Source organism: Cygnus atratus, chromosome 2 (assembly GCF_013377495.2).
Source record: "Cygnus atratus isolate AKBS03 ecotype Queensland, Australia chromosome 2, CAtr_DNAZoo_HiC_assembly, whole genome shotgun sequence".
Lineage (NCBI taxonomy): Eukaryota > Metazoa > Chordata > Aves > Anseriformes > Anatidae > Cygnus > Cygnus atratus.
In genome coordinates, this window is record NC_066363.1 from 96029770 (window position 1) to 96042426 (window position 12657).

Below are 12657 nucleotides of genomic sequence, written 5' to 3' on the forward strand. Positions count from 1 at the left end.
GTTTTGGCATGATTTCACTCTGAAATTCCTTGTGGTGATAAGAAAGGGCAGAAGGCTAATGTTCAAAGAGACGACCACTCATTTCCATACATACATACATGTATATATACATATAAATAATTTTATATAAATATGCCTTTTTTGACTCACAGTCTTTGAACTTAATACTGGATAAGATTTCCCCAGTATCAAAAAAAGCAAAGATGTATACACACTAGTACATGACTTCACTTGGCAACCACTTAGCCTGCAAACCAGGAAGAACAGAGGCCAACGTGTACACAAAGGTAGGTAAGGAACCACCCAGTCCTTTAAGATCTGTGAACTAAAGGACAGGGAAAAGATTGATAACTTTATGATTAGACAATCATAAACCTGGCAAGAGTCAACAGAAAAATGTATATAGCTCATGGAAAATTAATTAATTCTTCAAGGTAAATCTTCATGAATAGCATAACATTTGTTTTCTTAAAAACAGCATCACTGTTGTGTTTACCTTGTTGTAGGAATTACTCACCTGCAGTTATGTAGTCAGATGGGTTCTGTAAATTGCTGATATAAATATCAATATCCACTTTTGCAAGCTGAATTTTATCTTCTAGATTCTGTCTTGATGATGACAAAGTACCCACAAATCTATCCACTGAATACAGGAAGTCTTGTATCTGGCTGTCTTTCAGACCTTCTTTCACAGCTCCCCAGTGCTGATTGTTTGACAATTTATGAATATAAAAATATAAAAATAAATAAAAAGTAAAACCAGAGTCCAATCTCCCTTTTTTTTTCTTTTAATACCAAAGGGCTTTTTAATTTATTTAACAAAGCTTTATCAGTACACCCTTTCAACTACACTCATCAGTACTATAAGCACAAATATTTTAAAGTGTGCATTAATTTAATTAGTCTATTAGACAAGAAGAGACAAACAAGCATGAGTATGTCAAGAAATAAAAATGCCTCCCTGTTCTTGCTGTCCTCAAAGCCAATTGCCACCTTTTTTTTTTTTTCTCCCAAGAAAAGATTTCTCCCAGAATCTCTAAAGGAGATTCTAATCTCCTTTATGGCACCTGGTTTAGAGAAAAGAATAGCATAAAATAATAGGATATGACACCTTCATTCTCAACAGACATGAAGCTTTACTACATTTTCTACTTCTGAACATGTTGCTTCCTCTAGAAGCAACAGAACCAACTGTGATGCTTTGCCAGTTCCATAAAACAACGATAACTCAAAGAAGCTGGATATCCTGGCTGCGATACAGTGCTTCCTGTCCACACTGTGGAATAAAATCATGGACTGATCTTTTATTCTGCCAGAAGCACTTGGCACTTCTTTCAGCCCAAGTTTAATCTAGTTTTAATTAAATCATCACAGTTTTGCCTTCGTATGATGGTTGTGCTATTTTCTTCTTTGTCGTGAGCATATATATATATATATATATATATATATATATATATATACGATTACCTGTTGGGATTTAAGTGCTGGTATCATGATCTGGGATAATAAAAATTCCAGGCCCTCAAGGATATTTCCATTAGAACAATCAAATACACCAAAATTCACCTCCTTTGGAAAGAAACAAAAGTTAGCAAAGTGCACGTAAATTTTACAATATTTTTCTATTTGAGTGAAATGCAGACACATGGAACACAAATATGTATAGCCCATAACTCTCTACATTCCGTGAGGATATTGCCCCCCAGATACAGAATTTGGATTTGACATAAACTAAAACTCAACTGGAAATTTCAAGCCTTGCCCATAAGTTTGAGTCACCAGAAAAGTCTGTCCCATATTGAAGCAATATTACAACAAGCAGTTAAGATTAACTTGATATCAATACATTAATTAATCTTAAGAAAATTTTATGTCTACATTTCTCTTGTAGAGGAACAGTTTCTGTCCACCATAAGTGTCTAAAAGAAAGGATAACAAATGTATAAGGCAAGAAAAGTCACACTCAGCAGCATAGTTCTCTCCAATTCATTATTCATGGGAAGCAACAAGAAGTACATTGCCAAAGACGGTGATGGAGACAGTCAGTACTGGCGAGTGGAATTCTACTGCAGAATTTAAAACATAAATTGGAGTGAGTGAAGAGTTGCATATTTCCCAGTGTTATTCATTTATGAACCAGTCAGCTGTTCTGTTACGGGCATTTTTCCTATAAATGCACACAACCTGAACATAGGCCATGTGCTCTCTATCACCCATACCAACTAGCTGTTATGCCTCCGGCTGCATCTCTCTTAGCAGAGAGCCGTTCTCATTCACAACTTTTGAACTGCACAAACATACACTGTTTTTCTGCCTTCATCACAATGAAGGCTTCACTGATCTGGGGGAAAGAGTACAAGTTCTGCCCTGGAAGCTTCTACTCCCAGCTTTTTCCTGTGCAATGATTCTGGAGTGTTTTAGGAATGGCAACTACAAATGTAATTTTGTAGGGCATTTGATGTTCTTGGCTATCTTGATTAATAATTTTATTAATGTTTTTCTTGCTAGTTCCACACATGAATGCAAAAAGAAGAATATTTAAGACAATTAGTTGTCATGCATGAGTAGAATACTATTTCCTAACAATATTGAAGTATTATAATCCCAATAAAGTACAAAAGGGTAGAAAGCCCTTCATCAAAAGCGTGAGGAGTTACGGATGACAGTCAAGGCATCATTCTTAATCTATTCGACCTAAAGTTTGAGCACCTCTTCACAAAAGAAGAAGATGCCCTAGACAGAAAGTCACAGAGAAACACAGTTCCCATTAAACAGTGCTTGAAGAAGTGCATTTCATCCCTGGAAGTGTTTAAGGCCAGCCTAGATGGGTCTTTGAGCAATGTGGTCTAGTGGAAGGTGTCCCTGCCCACGGCAGCAGGGTTGGAATTAGATCATCTTTAAGGTCCCTTCCAACCCAAACCATTCTATGATTCTACGATATGAGGAAGAACAGGTTTCTTTTGCATGTCATTTCATAATAATGAATCTTTATTAGTTTAAATCTTGTTTTTAACAAGATTGCGCATAGCTACTTTCCTAATCATTAGAACATTACTTTATCACACATACCTATTCTGATGAAAAAGAACTTTCATTAAAAATACAACTAAACTTTTTCATGAAAACACTCCCCACTTCTTTTTCTGATTCCAGTAGAACTTGCTGCGTGAATAAGGGTCTAAGAAAATATTAAGTGCACTCTAAACACTGCATGACTTTTGTCTGACCTGGGAAATGTTTGATGCAGTTATAACTTTATCTGATGTCCTTAGGAAAAATGCACAAGTTCCTGTAAAGTTCTGTAAAAAGCACAAAATACATACAGTTATAAAGAATACACACATACAGTAAAAGTAATTTACTTCATAACTTGCTAAAATGCTGAAAACAAAATTGCAAAAAAAAAAGGACTCAAAAAAGATAGAGAACCATTTGTAAGATATTTAAGAATCTGTCTCTCTCAAATCAAACACTGATTTTTCTCCAGCTGACATAAGAATATGAGAAACATCCTTCTGGGTAGAGCAGTCCAGTATCACAACTCTGACATGAAAATGCAGTTTATGGAGATCTTGTGAACTAGGTTACTTCCTGTGCTCCGCTTCTCTCCTATTTCCTCACTAGCTGCAACAGTTCTTTGCGAGCTGTTAGATGACATGGTCCTGTCTTGTCATTTTAGTACCCATTTACAAACCTACCCATCTTATTGTCTAATCCTTTTCTGAGCACACTGACATAAATTCAGTGAAGAAAACTATATACTCAGCTTTCTTTAAAGTACTTTTCATCGGTATTTACCAGAATGGATCAATTTAAAATGGCATTTATGTCATTTGTTGTTGAAAAGAAACTGAAAGATCACTCAGAACTACTCAGCCAAGTATTTTTAATATGTATTCTCATCTTTTTGATGGGCTGAAGTAATGTAAGTTTCAAATCAGTACCATAAACAATGCTTATTTTTATTCTATAAAATAATAACTCAACTAAAAGAAATTTGAAAAGCCGTTCCAATTGATTCAGTTCACAAACTGTACACAAGAACGAATAGCCCAGTTTACAGTAAATATGATTCAATTGTATAATTTAATTTGTGACATTCATTGTTATGCATTGAGCTGATCTTACATGATACCATTGTGCTAGACAGTGTCGGCATGTGCAAGCAGAGCATCAAATGCTGTCTATTGGAAAAGAAGACAATGAAAACACATTTTTCTGCAGAAATATATCAACTTTGTCCCAATGTTCTGTTTTTCAGTAGCAAAGCTCAAAAGGAAATTTGGTGCCACTGAAGTTTTAAATCTCATCTTCCTCAAGCTATTTAGGAATAAAAAAGAAACAAGCAGTTTTTCACTTTTTGCTTTTTTTTTTTTTTAATGCTTTTTATTATCATTTCAATGGTTAGCAAATGAAAACTCTCTAGGCTTCCAGTCTGCAGTCCTGACATAGTCCACTGTTGGTGAAAGTATGCTTCTGAAAATAGAAAAAAATCATCCATATTTTATGATTATGTTTGGATTCTTCATTTCCGCTATGCTTTCACATGGCAATACCAGAGAGTAATGCTTTCATACTCCTGTTCTTCAGACAATTCCCTTCTGTCTTGACAGTTAACAATATATAACTAACATGATTTTGCCACGTAGTGACTTGGCAGCAGCTCATTGCTAATAAAGTGAGTGGGAGAAGAGGCCTGCTCTTTACGAAAGCTTCTCCTAGTACAGAATACTGGAGCACTTCTCAGTAGCAGCACTATAATAAGGTTATTAAGCTCACATTTGGTTCTGTACCCTAGTTTTGTATTAGAAATCAAGAAAAGTTTGGGGTGTGGGTCCTCTCCCTTCATGTACTCTACAGTATGCTCACAGAAAAGATTGCTTAAACTCTGGGATGATCATGGCTGACCATCACTCTTTAGCATCATACTCCTCTAGTAAAACGGAAATTAAAAATAAATAAGAAAATAAATTAGAAATCTTCAAGACTGCTCTGAATACACTCCTGAATAATGCTTATGCATTACAGTAAGGAGGTTGGTATAAGTACTAGAATGGAATAAATGAATTATTAAAGATATTTTTGGAGTAATGTGCATTATATGCAAGGAAATACAAAAACACTGAAGAACTGCACTTTTAAATTAGAAGTGCATAAGCATGGGAAAATACTTAAGCATGTAATCAATAACAAAAATGTTGAGAAATGCAATCTTTAACAAGGGTTTATTTGACTTGCTCTTTTCTCAGATGGCAACATCCATCAATCTCCATTTCTTTCCAGATCAGCTTTACTGGTGAATTCCACTCTCGGCTCAAGAAATGTTGGGAGATCTTGCATTATTAGAACGTGGACTAAGTACTCAAATACCTATCCAAGAATTACAAAAAGCTGCTTCAATACTGCACAACTGTTATGGTTTTGTTGTTGTTCTTGTTGTTTTTCACTATTTTACCTTTCAAGTGTCATGTAATGAATTTTTCAACCATACCTCAGTAGCACCCATGGTAAGAAATAACTTCTTCTGAAGCATACTGTTCGTTGACCCATCTGACCTCAAGGAAGCATTCGACTTCTGCTAACAATTAAATTATAAATAAGAGGTTAATAAAATAAAAACTAGTATTACACAGATACGTTATCCTACTTAAACATGTGAATTACAACAAAGCTCATTCTGAATCAGTTAGTAATACGCAACCTGTGAGGTTGACTTTACCTGGGGAATAAGCTTTGCATGAATTCCACAATCCCCAGTAAACAGTTTCATAACTCTGCTATTTCAGAAAAAATAAAATCAAAGAATGAAAAAAATCTCGGAAAATATAATGAAAGTGATTCTGAAGTATTTCATGGAGCAACTTCCTCCATGGAAATAAACTGCGTCTCACAGAGAGTCGCGTGCCTGGTCTGCAAAGTCATAACCTAATTGTGAGCAGGATTCTAAAGGAACTCTGTCAGGTAGATCCTGCCAACAACACGGATAAATTTTGTTTTATGCCTAAGTCTTTAATCAGACATCACTCTGAAAAACTTTCTCTCTGAGAAGACTTGCTGCCCCTGGGTCCCTCTCTGTTGAGATACCCTTCTCCACTACAACATTTTCTCCTTGAAGCAACAAAATATTTAAGCTTAATCAAGACCTACTTCCCTCTAATTTTCTGTCACACACATAAACAGAGAAAAATCTGTTGAAACTTGGAAGAATATAAGAGAAAATTATGTGGAAGTAGCCTGTGGGTGTCTCTCTTTCAAGTTTGAGGAGAAGCTCATTCCTAAAAAGACCAGTAATTAGTTCCTGCTGGACCAAATATATGATGTATGACATGTAGTGGTGTCTCCCACATTCTAAGCCAAATCCCATCTTCTTATCCCTATGCACAGTCTGAAGTGAACAACATGTACCTAAGCTGGCAAAGAAGAGAGAAGAGCAGAAGTGAAGAAAGAATCTTTGAGAAATCTTGGTAAGAATATGCTTACTTTCGCTCAGGCCAGAGGTCTGCCCAGGCCTGTATTTTGTCTCCAAGAATGGCCAAAAATGGCTGAGAACATGACAAGGATGTATAATACCAGTCCTAAATAATCTCCAATATATTTGAAACCAAATGTTGACAGAGCAGTGAGTTTAATGAGATCTCTTGATTCATCAGAATGAGGTGAAAGATGACAGAGATGGCATTCATAATTTCCATCAGAAACATTTATTTTTTATGCTACGCTACTTTTGCAACAATATTTTAATAAATTCATCTTTTAATGCCTAAAAAGACCAAAAAAATTAAAATTGTTTCAAACAAACAATTAAATCCAGAAACAAAATGTTTTACTTAAGCCATGCTGGGCATTCATTCCTGGCTTGTCAGTTAAGAAAAACACTTTCCAGATTTTAGTTTCATCTTGATTCAAGTCAGAAGAACATGTTCCTCCCAGAAATGTGCATACGCAGTTCCAGTGAAAGGAAAAACAGATTAAACTGTTTTGAAAGCTGAGCTGATTCCGTGCTTTGCAAAGCCTCTAAGCAATTCCAGCAATACTGAAAAGTATAGGTTATAATGAACCTGCACTTCACTGAGAATCAAGCATTATCCATTAGCTTTTCTCCCCAACAAGCCTAAATTAACACCTTTGCTGACCAGAATATGAAGCCACTTGTATTTTCAAAGGAATTTTTCACCCTTTTGAATCAGTGCTTTGTCCATACTAGAGCTGGTGGAATTCAAACTGAAAGAAGACAAAATGATTCTTACACAAGCAATTCCCCATTGCTACAATACTTATTTTAGCTAATCTTCTAAAGCTCTGAATACTGGGGACACTTTACCTCAATTATCTGTATCTTTTTTGAAGAATGGATTATTAAATTATTTGGCTGTTTTTTAAGTTGCATTTTGTGAAAATAAGAACAGTATCAAACCAGACCACAGGGCATTCTCTTGTTTCCACCTAAGCCAAGATGGCAATATCTAAACAATGAGACCCAGGTTCTCTTCTATTTTCCTTGGCATGAAGAGCAAAAAAGTCACTTCTAAGATCTTCTGAATTTTGCAACCGTCACAGGAATAAATATATATATATATATATACATATATATTACTTTTGCAGAAGTAATGAAAGAAACGTACCTGCAAGACATCTTGGTAAAAGAACAGTAACTTTTTAAGTCCACTAGAGGCAAAGAATTGTTCTATAAGTTGAAACTAAAAATAAAATTATAATGCTAGTTAGTTGTGAAGCAGTTTCAAAAGACTGGAAATTTTGGAAAGGTATTTAATAACAATCATTTAGTGATAATTAATATTTACCTTGTCATCAGAAATAATGGCCTCCTCCACTTGCTGCTCACTTAAACCCATCCCATCTGCCAATCTTGATATCAAATACTTGTGTCGTTCATCTATCTGCGCTCTTCTCTCCTCTCTGATGACTTTGGCTTGCTTGGCTAGTTCTTTCCTAGTTTCACTGGAAAGTACTATACTTTTCTTACCAGTTGCCTAGAAAATAAAAGTTTGTGATGGATTATTTTTTCCCATAGTTATTTTATATTGCATTTAAAGACTGTATTTTTTATTGTTGATCTTTAAAGTGTTTTCGTAACTACATCATGTGGAACATAAAAAAATACATCAAAAGAATGGAAAGGATAAATAAAAATCACTAATAATTAACTTGTTAGGCCAGAATTGCTTCTCAGTATAAAGCTGCTACAAGAGAAACCTCAGATCAGGACCTCAGAATCAGATCAGGATCCTGGCATTATAATGGCCCTAATTCAAATCTCAGCTTTATGAGTCCAACTTCCAAACTAAATGTGCATATTCCAGATGTGGGATCACCCCCACCTCTATACTGTCAGCATTTTAACATACAGTATCAAGTTATGACCTCAGTGGAAAAACAAAAAAACAGTCACTACTGAAACAAATATAAAATTGATGTTTAATATGCAGGTCATATATTGGTAGTAGCAAAGTGGCAAAGCAGGAAATTTATGTTGACAAATGATTTTTTAAAATCTTCATGATAGTGTGAACAAGATACAGTAAATAACATTTTTAAGTCAACAATTAATCTTCAGAAGCTGTACAAATAAAAGTAAAGATTTGGGTTAAAGAATCACCACACTGAGCATTCCGCCCCTGTACACAGTTCCCGCTGAGTATCTGGGATGTCTGGAGTGCCTCTGTAATTCACGATTTTTATTGGAGAAAAGCAGTGAGAAATTACATCGTCTTTCCAGTACGCTAAACCAGGAATTGTAATTGACTAATCCTGATTTACCCTCGGCTTCCTTTGGCTCCTAACAACTGGTTTTACCCCAGATTCTGGATGTTCTGAAACACTTCTCTCTCTCACTGCATCGCTTTGAGACCTGGAGACACCAAGACTGTCCAAATATCTGTAGCTGTTGGTCAGTGCCATTCAGACGTATCTAAAAGCCACATTTTTCTGATTCTCAGTTCATTCTTCTCCCATGTCATATGTGTCAGTCATTCATCATGTCTGGCTCCCATGCAAACAGCTAGACCTCTTGTTTTGTGTATGCCTTTCCTGATGCAGTATTCAGTTTCTCCCTCCTTCAAGACAAATGTCATGCAGCAAAGCCAAAAAACTCCCACGTTACACGACATAAAATTATTAGAGATAACATGTAGCTCTAAAATATATATGCTTATAGTTTTTAAATCTCTAAAACATTACAGAAATACAACTTTTACTCTGTCTCTGATAGCAATTTCTTTTTTATGTCTTAGTAAGGATGCTAGATGTCAAGTACCAAATATAATTTCTTCTGTGCTGTTTTTCTAAGTGCATTAGATGACTGAACATGATTTAATAGACACCTTATTAGTGTCTGGGGTGGAGGCAGAATACAGTATTCTGACTGCTGCAGAAAAAACATTGTTTTTTATAACATATTTTACCTCCTATTCATAACTTAGGGGAGAAACACATTTTGGATACTGCATAAAATAAACTAACATTTGTGCCCAGACCATGATTGGATCCAAAAAGAATATATGTTTTCATCATCTTAATTATTTTAGTCAAATAAGCGTGCTCAAAGTTCTGGATGGATTGGACTCAACCACCTTCACAAATTAAGCCACCTCATTTAAAGTGACATGAGATATTCCCATGAGATGGTGCAGATGTGGCATTATGCAGTATTGGTTAAGTATGCTTAACCAACATTAATTTTCATCTTGGCAAAGAAAGGGAATTAACAAATGAATGATCAAAAACTCCACAAAGCAAAACCCCAACAACACACGTTGTGAGCACAGAAAGTAAATGGCCTAACACTGTATACACTTTTGAGTGGTTCGCTGTTCTTTTTTCTTGTAGTTAACAGAGATTAATGAAGTCAGAAACCTCCAGTATCAGGCCAAACTTTGTCAATGACAAAGAACAACCTGTACAGAAGAAAATTTAACAGACAAAAGGCAGCTGAATCACCACCTATTTTAAAATGAAAACACTTGCCGGAAGAACAGCAGTGAAAGGTGATCCTGTGACAGCAGATCCTAGCTCAGTGCTCCTTGTCTTCAGAACCCCTCGTCTACGATGCTTACTTTCTGTGTCTAGTGACAAGAAGAAGTGACAAGTTATACTTATTCTGGTATATGCACAATAAACGCATTTACAAGCTGTGCAACGATGTCACCACACCGTGTCTTAGTATCTTCTGGCTAACTTCTTCTCAGGCTGGGGGAAACAAGACATGAAAGGAACATTAGAAAACCCGTGCCTCTACAGAAACCCTTAGAATCTGTTAGGGGTAAAAGGTATCTTTTAATAGCATTTATCTGAAGATCAATTGCAAAGAATCCCTACTGACAGCAGTAGAGGTTAAAACAAACAAACAAAAAGCAACAATTTAAGGTACTATTATGAAGAAATAAATTCTGGAAAAATCACAGGTTGAAATACTATCACTTTTCACGCCTAATATTCTCATCCAGTTGTTCCTCCTCTGTTACTCCTTTATCTAAACTCAGATTGTGAGTCACATGCATCTGTGGCAAACTTGCTACCTGCAGATGCTTTACCAACTTGTGCATGTGAATATCTGAAGAATAAAGATTGATAATATTTGCAATAAAAATAAGACGTTATTAACGTCTTATTAACGTCTTATTAACGTCTTATAACGATATTCTGCTGATTGCTTAAGCCTCCTTAGGATCTTTTGAAGATCTTTAAATTATTTAATAAAAAACTTAGCATATGCATTTGTTTTTCCTAAAAATGATTATTTGTATACTTAAGTTGTTTTAGTAACAAGTAAGGGTATTAACGTTTTCTTGATACTAAGTTATCTGATACTAACTTATCTGCAGCCATCCACCTTTTTTTTTTTTTTTTGTCTAGTTCTCTATTTTAAACTGTTTCTTCATACTGAAGAAAAGGTAGACAATATCCACTGTGCTCACTTCAGCTAAAAAGACAGTCATTTCACTGTGGGTTATTGGCATGTTCAGGCATGTCTTTCCCTTGGTGAATGCTGACTACTCCCAAACACCTTCTTCTCCTTCAAGTGCCAGGATTTGCTGCTTTATCACTTTCCCAGATTCTGAGGTGAGGCTGACAGGCATGTAGTCCCCTGAGTTCTCTTCCTTGCCGTTCTTGGAAACAGGAGTGACATTTGTTTTCCTCCAGGCTTCAGGCACCTCTCCCAGGTGCCATGGCCATTTAAAGGTAAGCAAGAGTGGCCTCTCAAGGACATCAGCCAGCTCCCTCAGCACTTGTGGGTACGTCCCATCAGGGCCCGGGGACTTAATATGTCCAGTTTGCTTAAGTATTCCCTGACCTGGTGGAAGAGGGTGAGGTTACAGAGCACTCAAGCACTGGACATAGGTAGGGTCATGGGCCCTGATGGGATGTACTCACAAATGCTGAGGGGCTGGCTGATGTCTTTGAGAGACCATGCTCAATAATCTTTGAACTAACTATTTAATCTATTAGCACTGTTAATATTTTCCAGAAAAGAGATACCATATTATATGCCACACTATATACTACGCTATAGAGTAATATTGATTTTAATTCCAGAAAAATGGTTGTAATCACATTACTATGATTCAACAGTAGGAAATGTGTTAAGGGATTTGAGCAGCACTATGCCCGGCACTGTAAATATATTTATAAACATATACTCATGTATTTATTTAGATGTAGGTATTTATTCATAAAGCTGAAAATTTCAGATTGCAGCCCCTACACTGGCACATTCAGAACAGCATGTTCCCACTCGGCATATGTGAACACCTGCTATCCCTTTAAACACTCTACTTAATTAGTTTCTCAACTTGTTCTTTGATCTTTTTCCCCTAGAAAGTCACTATGAAGTACTTACCATTATTTTCTCCCTTACCTTTTTTGATAGCAATGAGAGGTGGAGAGAGATCGATGTCAGCTTTGGAAGAAAGTTGCATTCCTCTCAGTTGCTCCGACTCCTGCTGTGCCGAGCGATCGGGAGAGGACCTAGGCTGGGCTCTCTCCCCTAGCTCAGTCTCATCTCCCCCAGCCTCCTCCATCTCCACCACCACCCCAAAATCGACTTAAATCGACACAAAATGACCGCACAGCGTGATGTACCAACCGCCCCCGCGGGCAGTGCTGTTAGCCCTCTTTTAGCATCGGTGACGGAGTAGCCAGGAAAACAAAACAAAACACAGCAAAACAAAGCAAAACGAAGCAAAACAAGAATGAAAGAAAAAAAAAAAAAGACGACCGAGGACTGTTCTTGATCCCAAGGGGGATTTCAAGCCCGCAGCCTCCCGGGCCCGGCGCTTCAGGCAGGCGCCATGGCAACCCATACACAAACCCAGCAGAGGAGGCTCCTGCTCGTCCCCGTCTCCCCCTGCAGCCGCCAACGAGCTGCTCATTTCTTAACTCATTTCATTTTACAGAAAACGCTCCTTAGTTTTACTCCTCAGCTTACAAGAAATCACATAAAGCCCCAGGCAAGGAGCACAGCGCTCGGGGGGTGACGGGTGTTAGCGATGAAAAGCGACCCATACAGTGTTTTTATTTATTTATTTATATGTTTAGTGTTTATGACTGACTTCGGTGACAGTTTAGGTGACAGTTTAGTGTTTATGACTGATTTCGGTGACAGTTTATGACTGATTTACCGACAGCGGCCTCAACTCC

The 12657-nt window shown here is 36.8% G+C and overlaps 1 protein-coding gene across 1 annotated transcript in view; it reads right to left on the reverse strand.

Moving 5' to 3' along the window:
• LOC118249962 (dynein axonemal heavy chain 5-like) overlaps positions 1 to 12131 on the reverse strand; it is a 149530-nt gene extending 137399 nt beyond the window's left edge. Inside the window, exons 1-8 of the mRNA XM_050708584.1 lie at positions 11876 to 12131; positions 9985 to 10082; positions 7803 to 7991; positions 7623 to 7697; positions 5492 to 5578; positions 3228 to 3299; positions 1468 to 1569; positions 518 to 704 (exon numbers count right to left, since the gene is read on the reverse strand). Of these exons, the coding sequence (XP_050564541.1) occupies positions 518 to 704; positions 1468 to 1569; positions 3228 to 3299; positions 5492 to 5578; positions 7623 to 7697; positions 7803 to 7991; positions 9985 to 10082; positions 11876 to 12038 (973 nt within the window). The 5' untranslated portion in view covers positions 12039 to 12131. The remainder of the gene's footprint in view (positions 1 to 517; positions 705 to 1467; positions 1570 to 3227; positions 3300 to 5491; positions 5579 to 7622; positions 7698 to 7802; positions 7992 to 9984; positions 10083 to 11875) is intronic.
• Between the last annotated feature and the right edge of the window lie 526 nt (positions 12132 to 12657).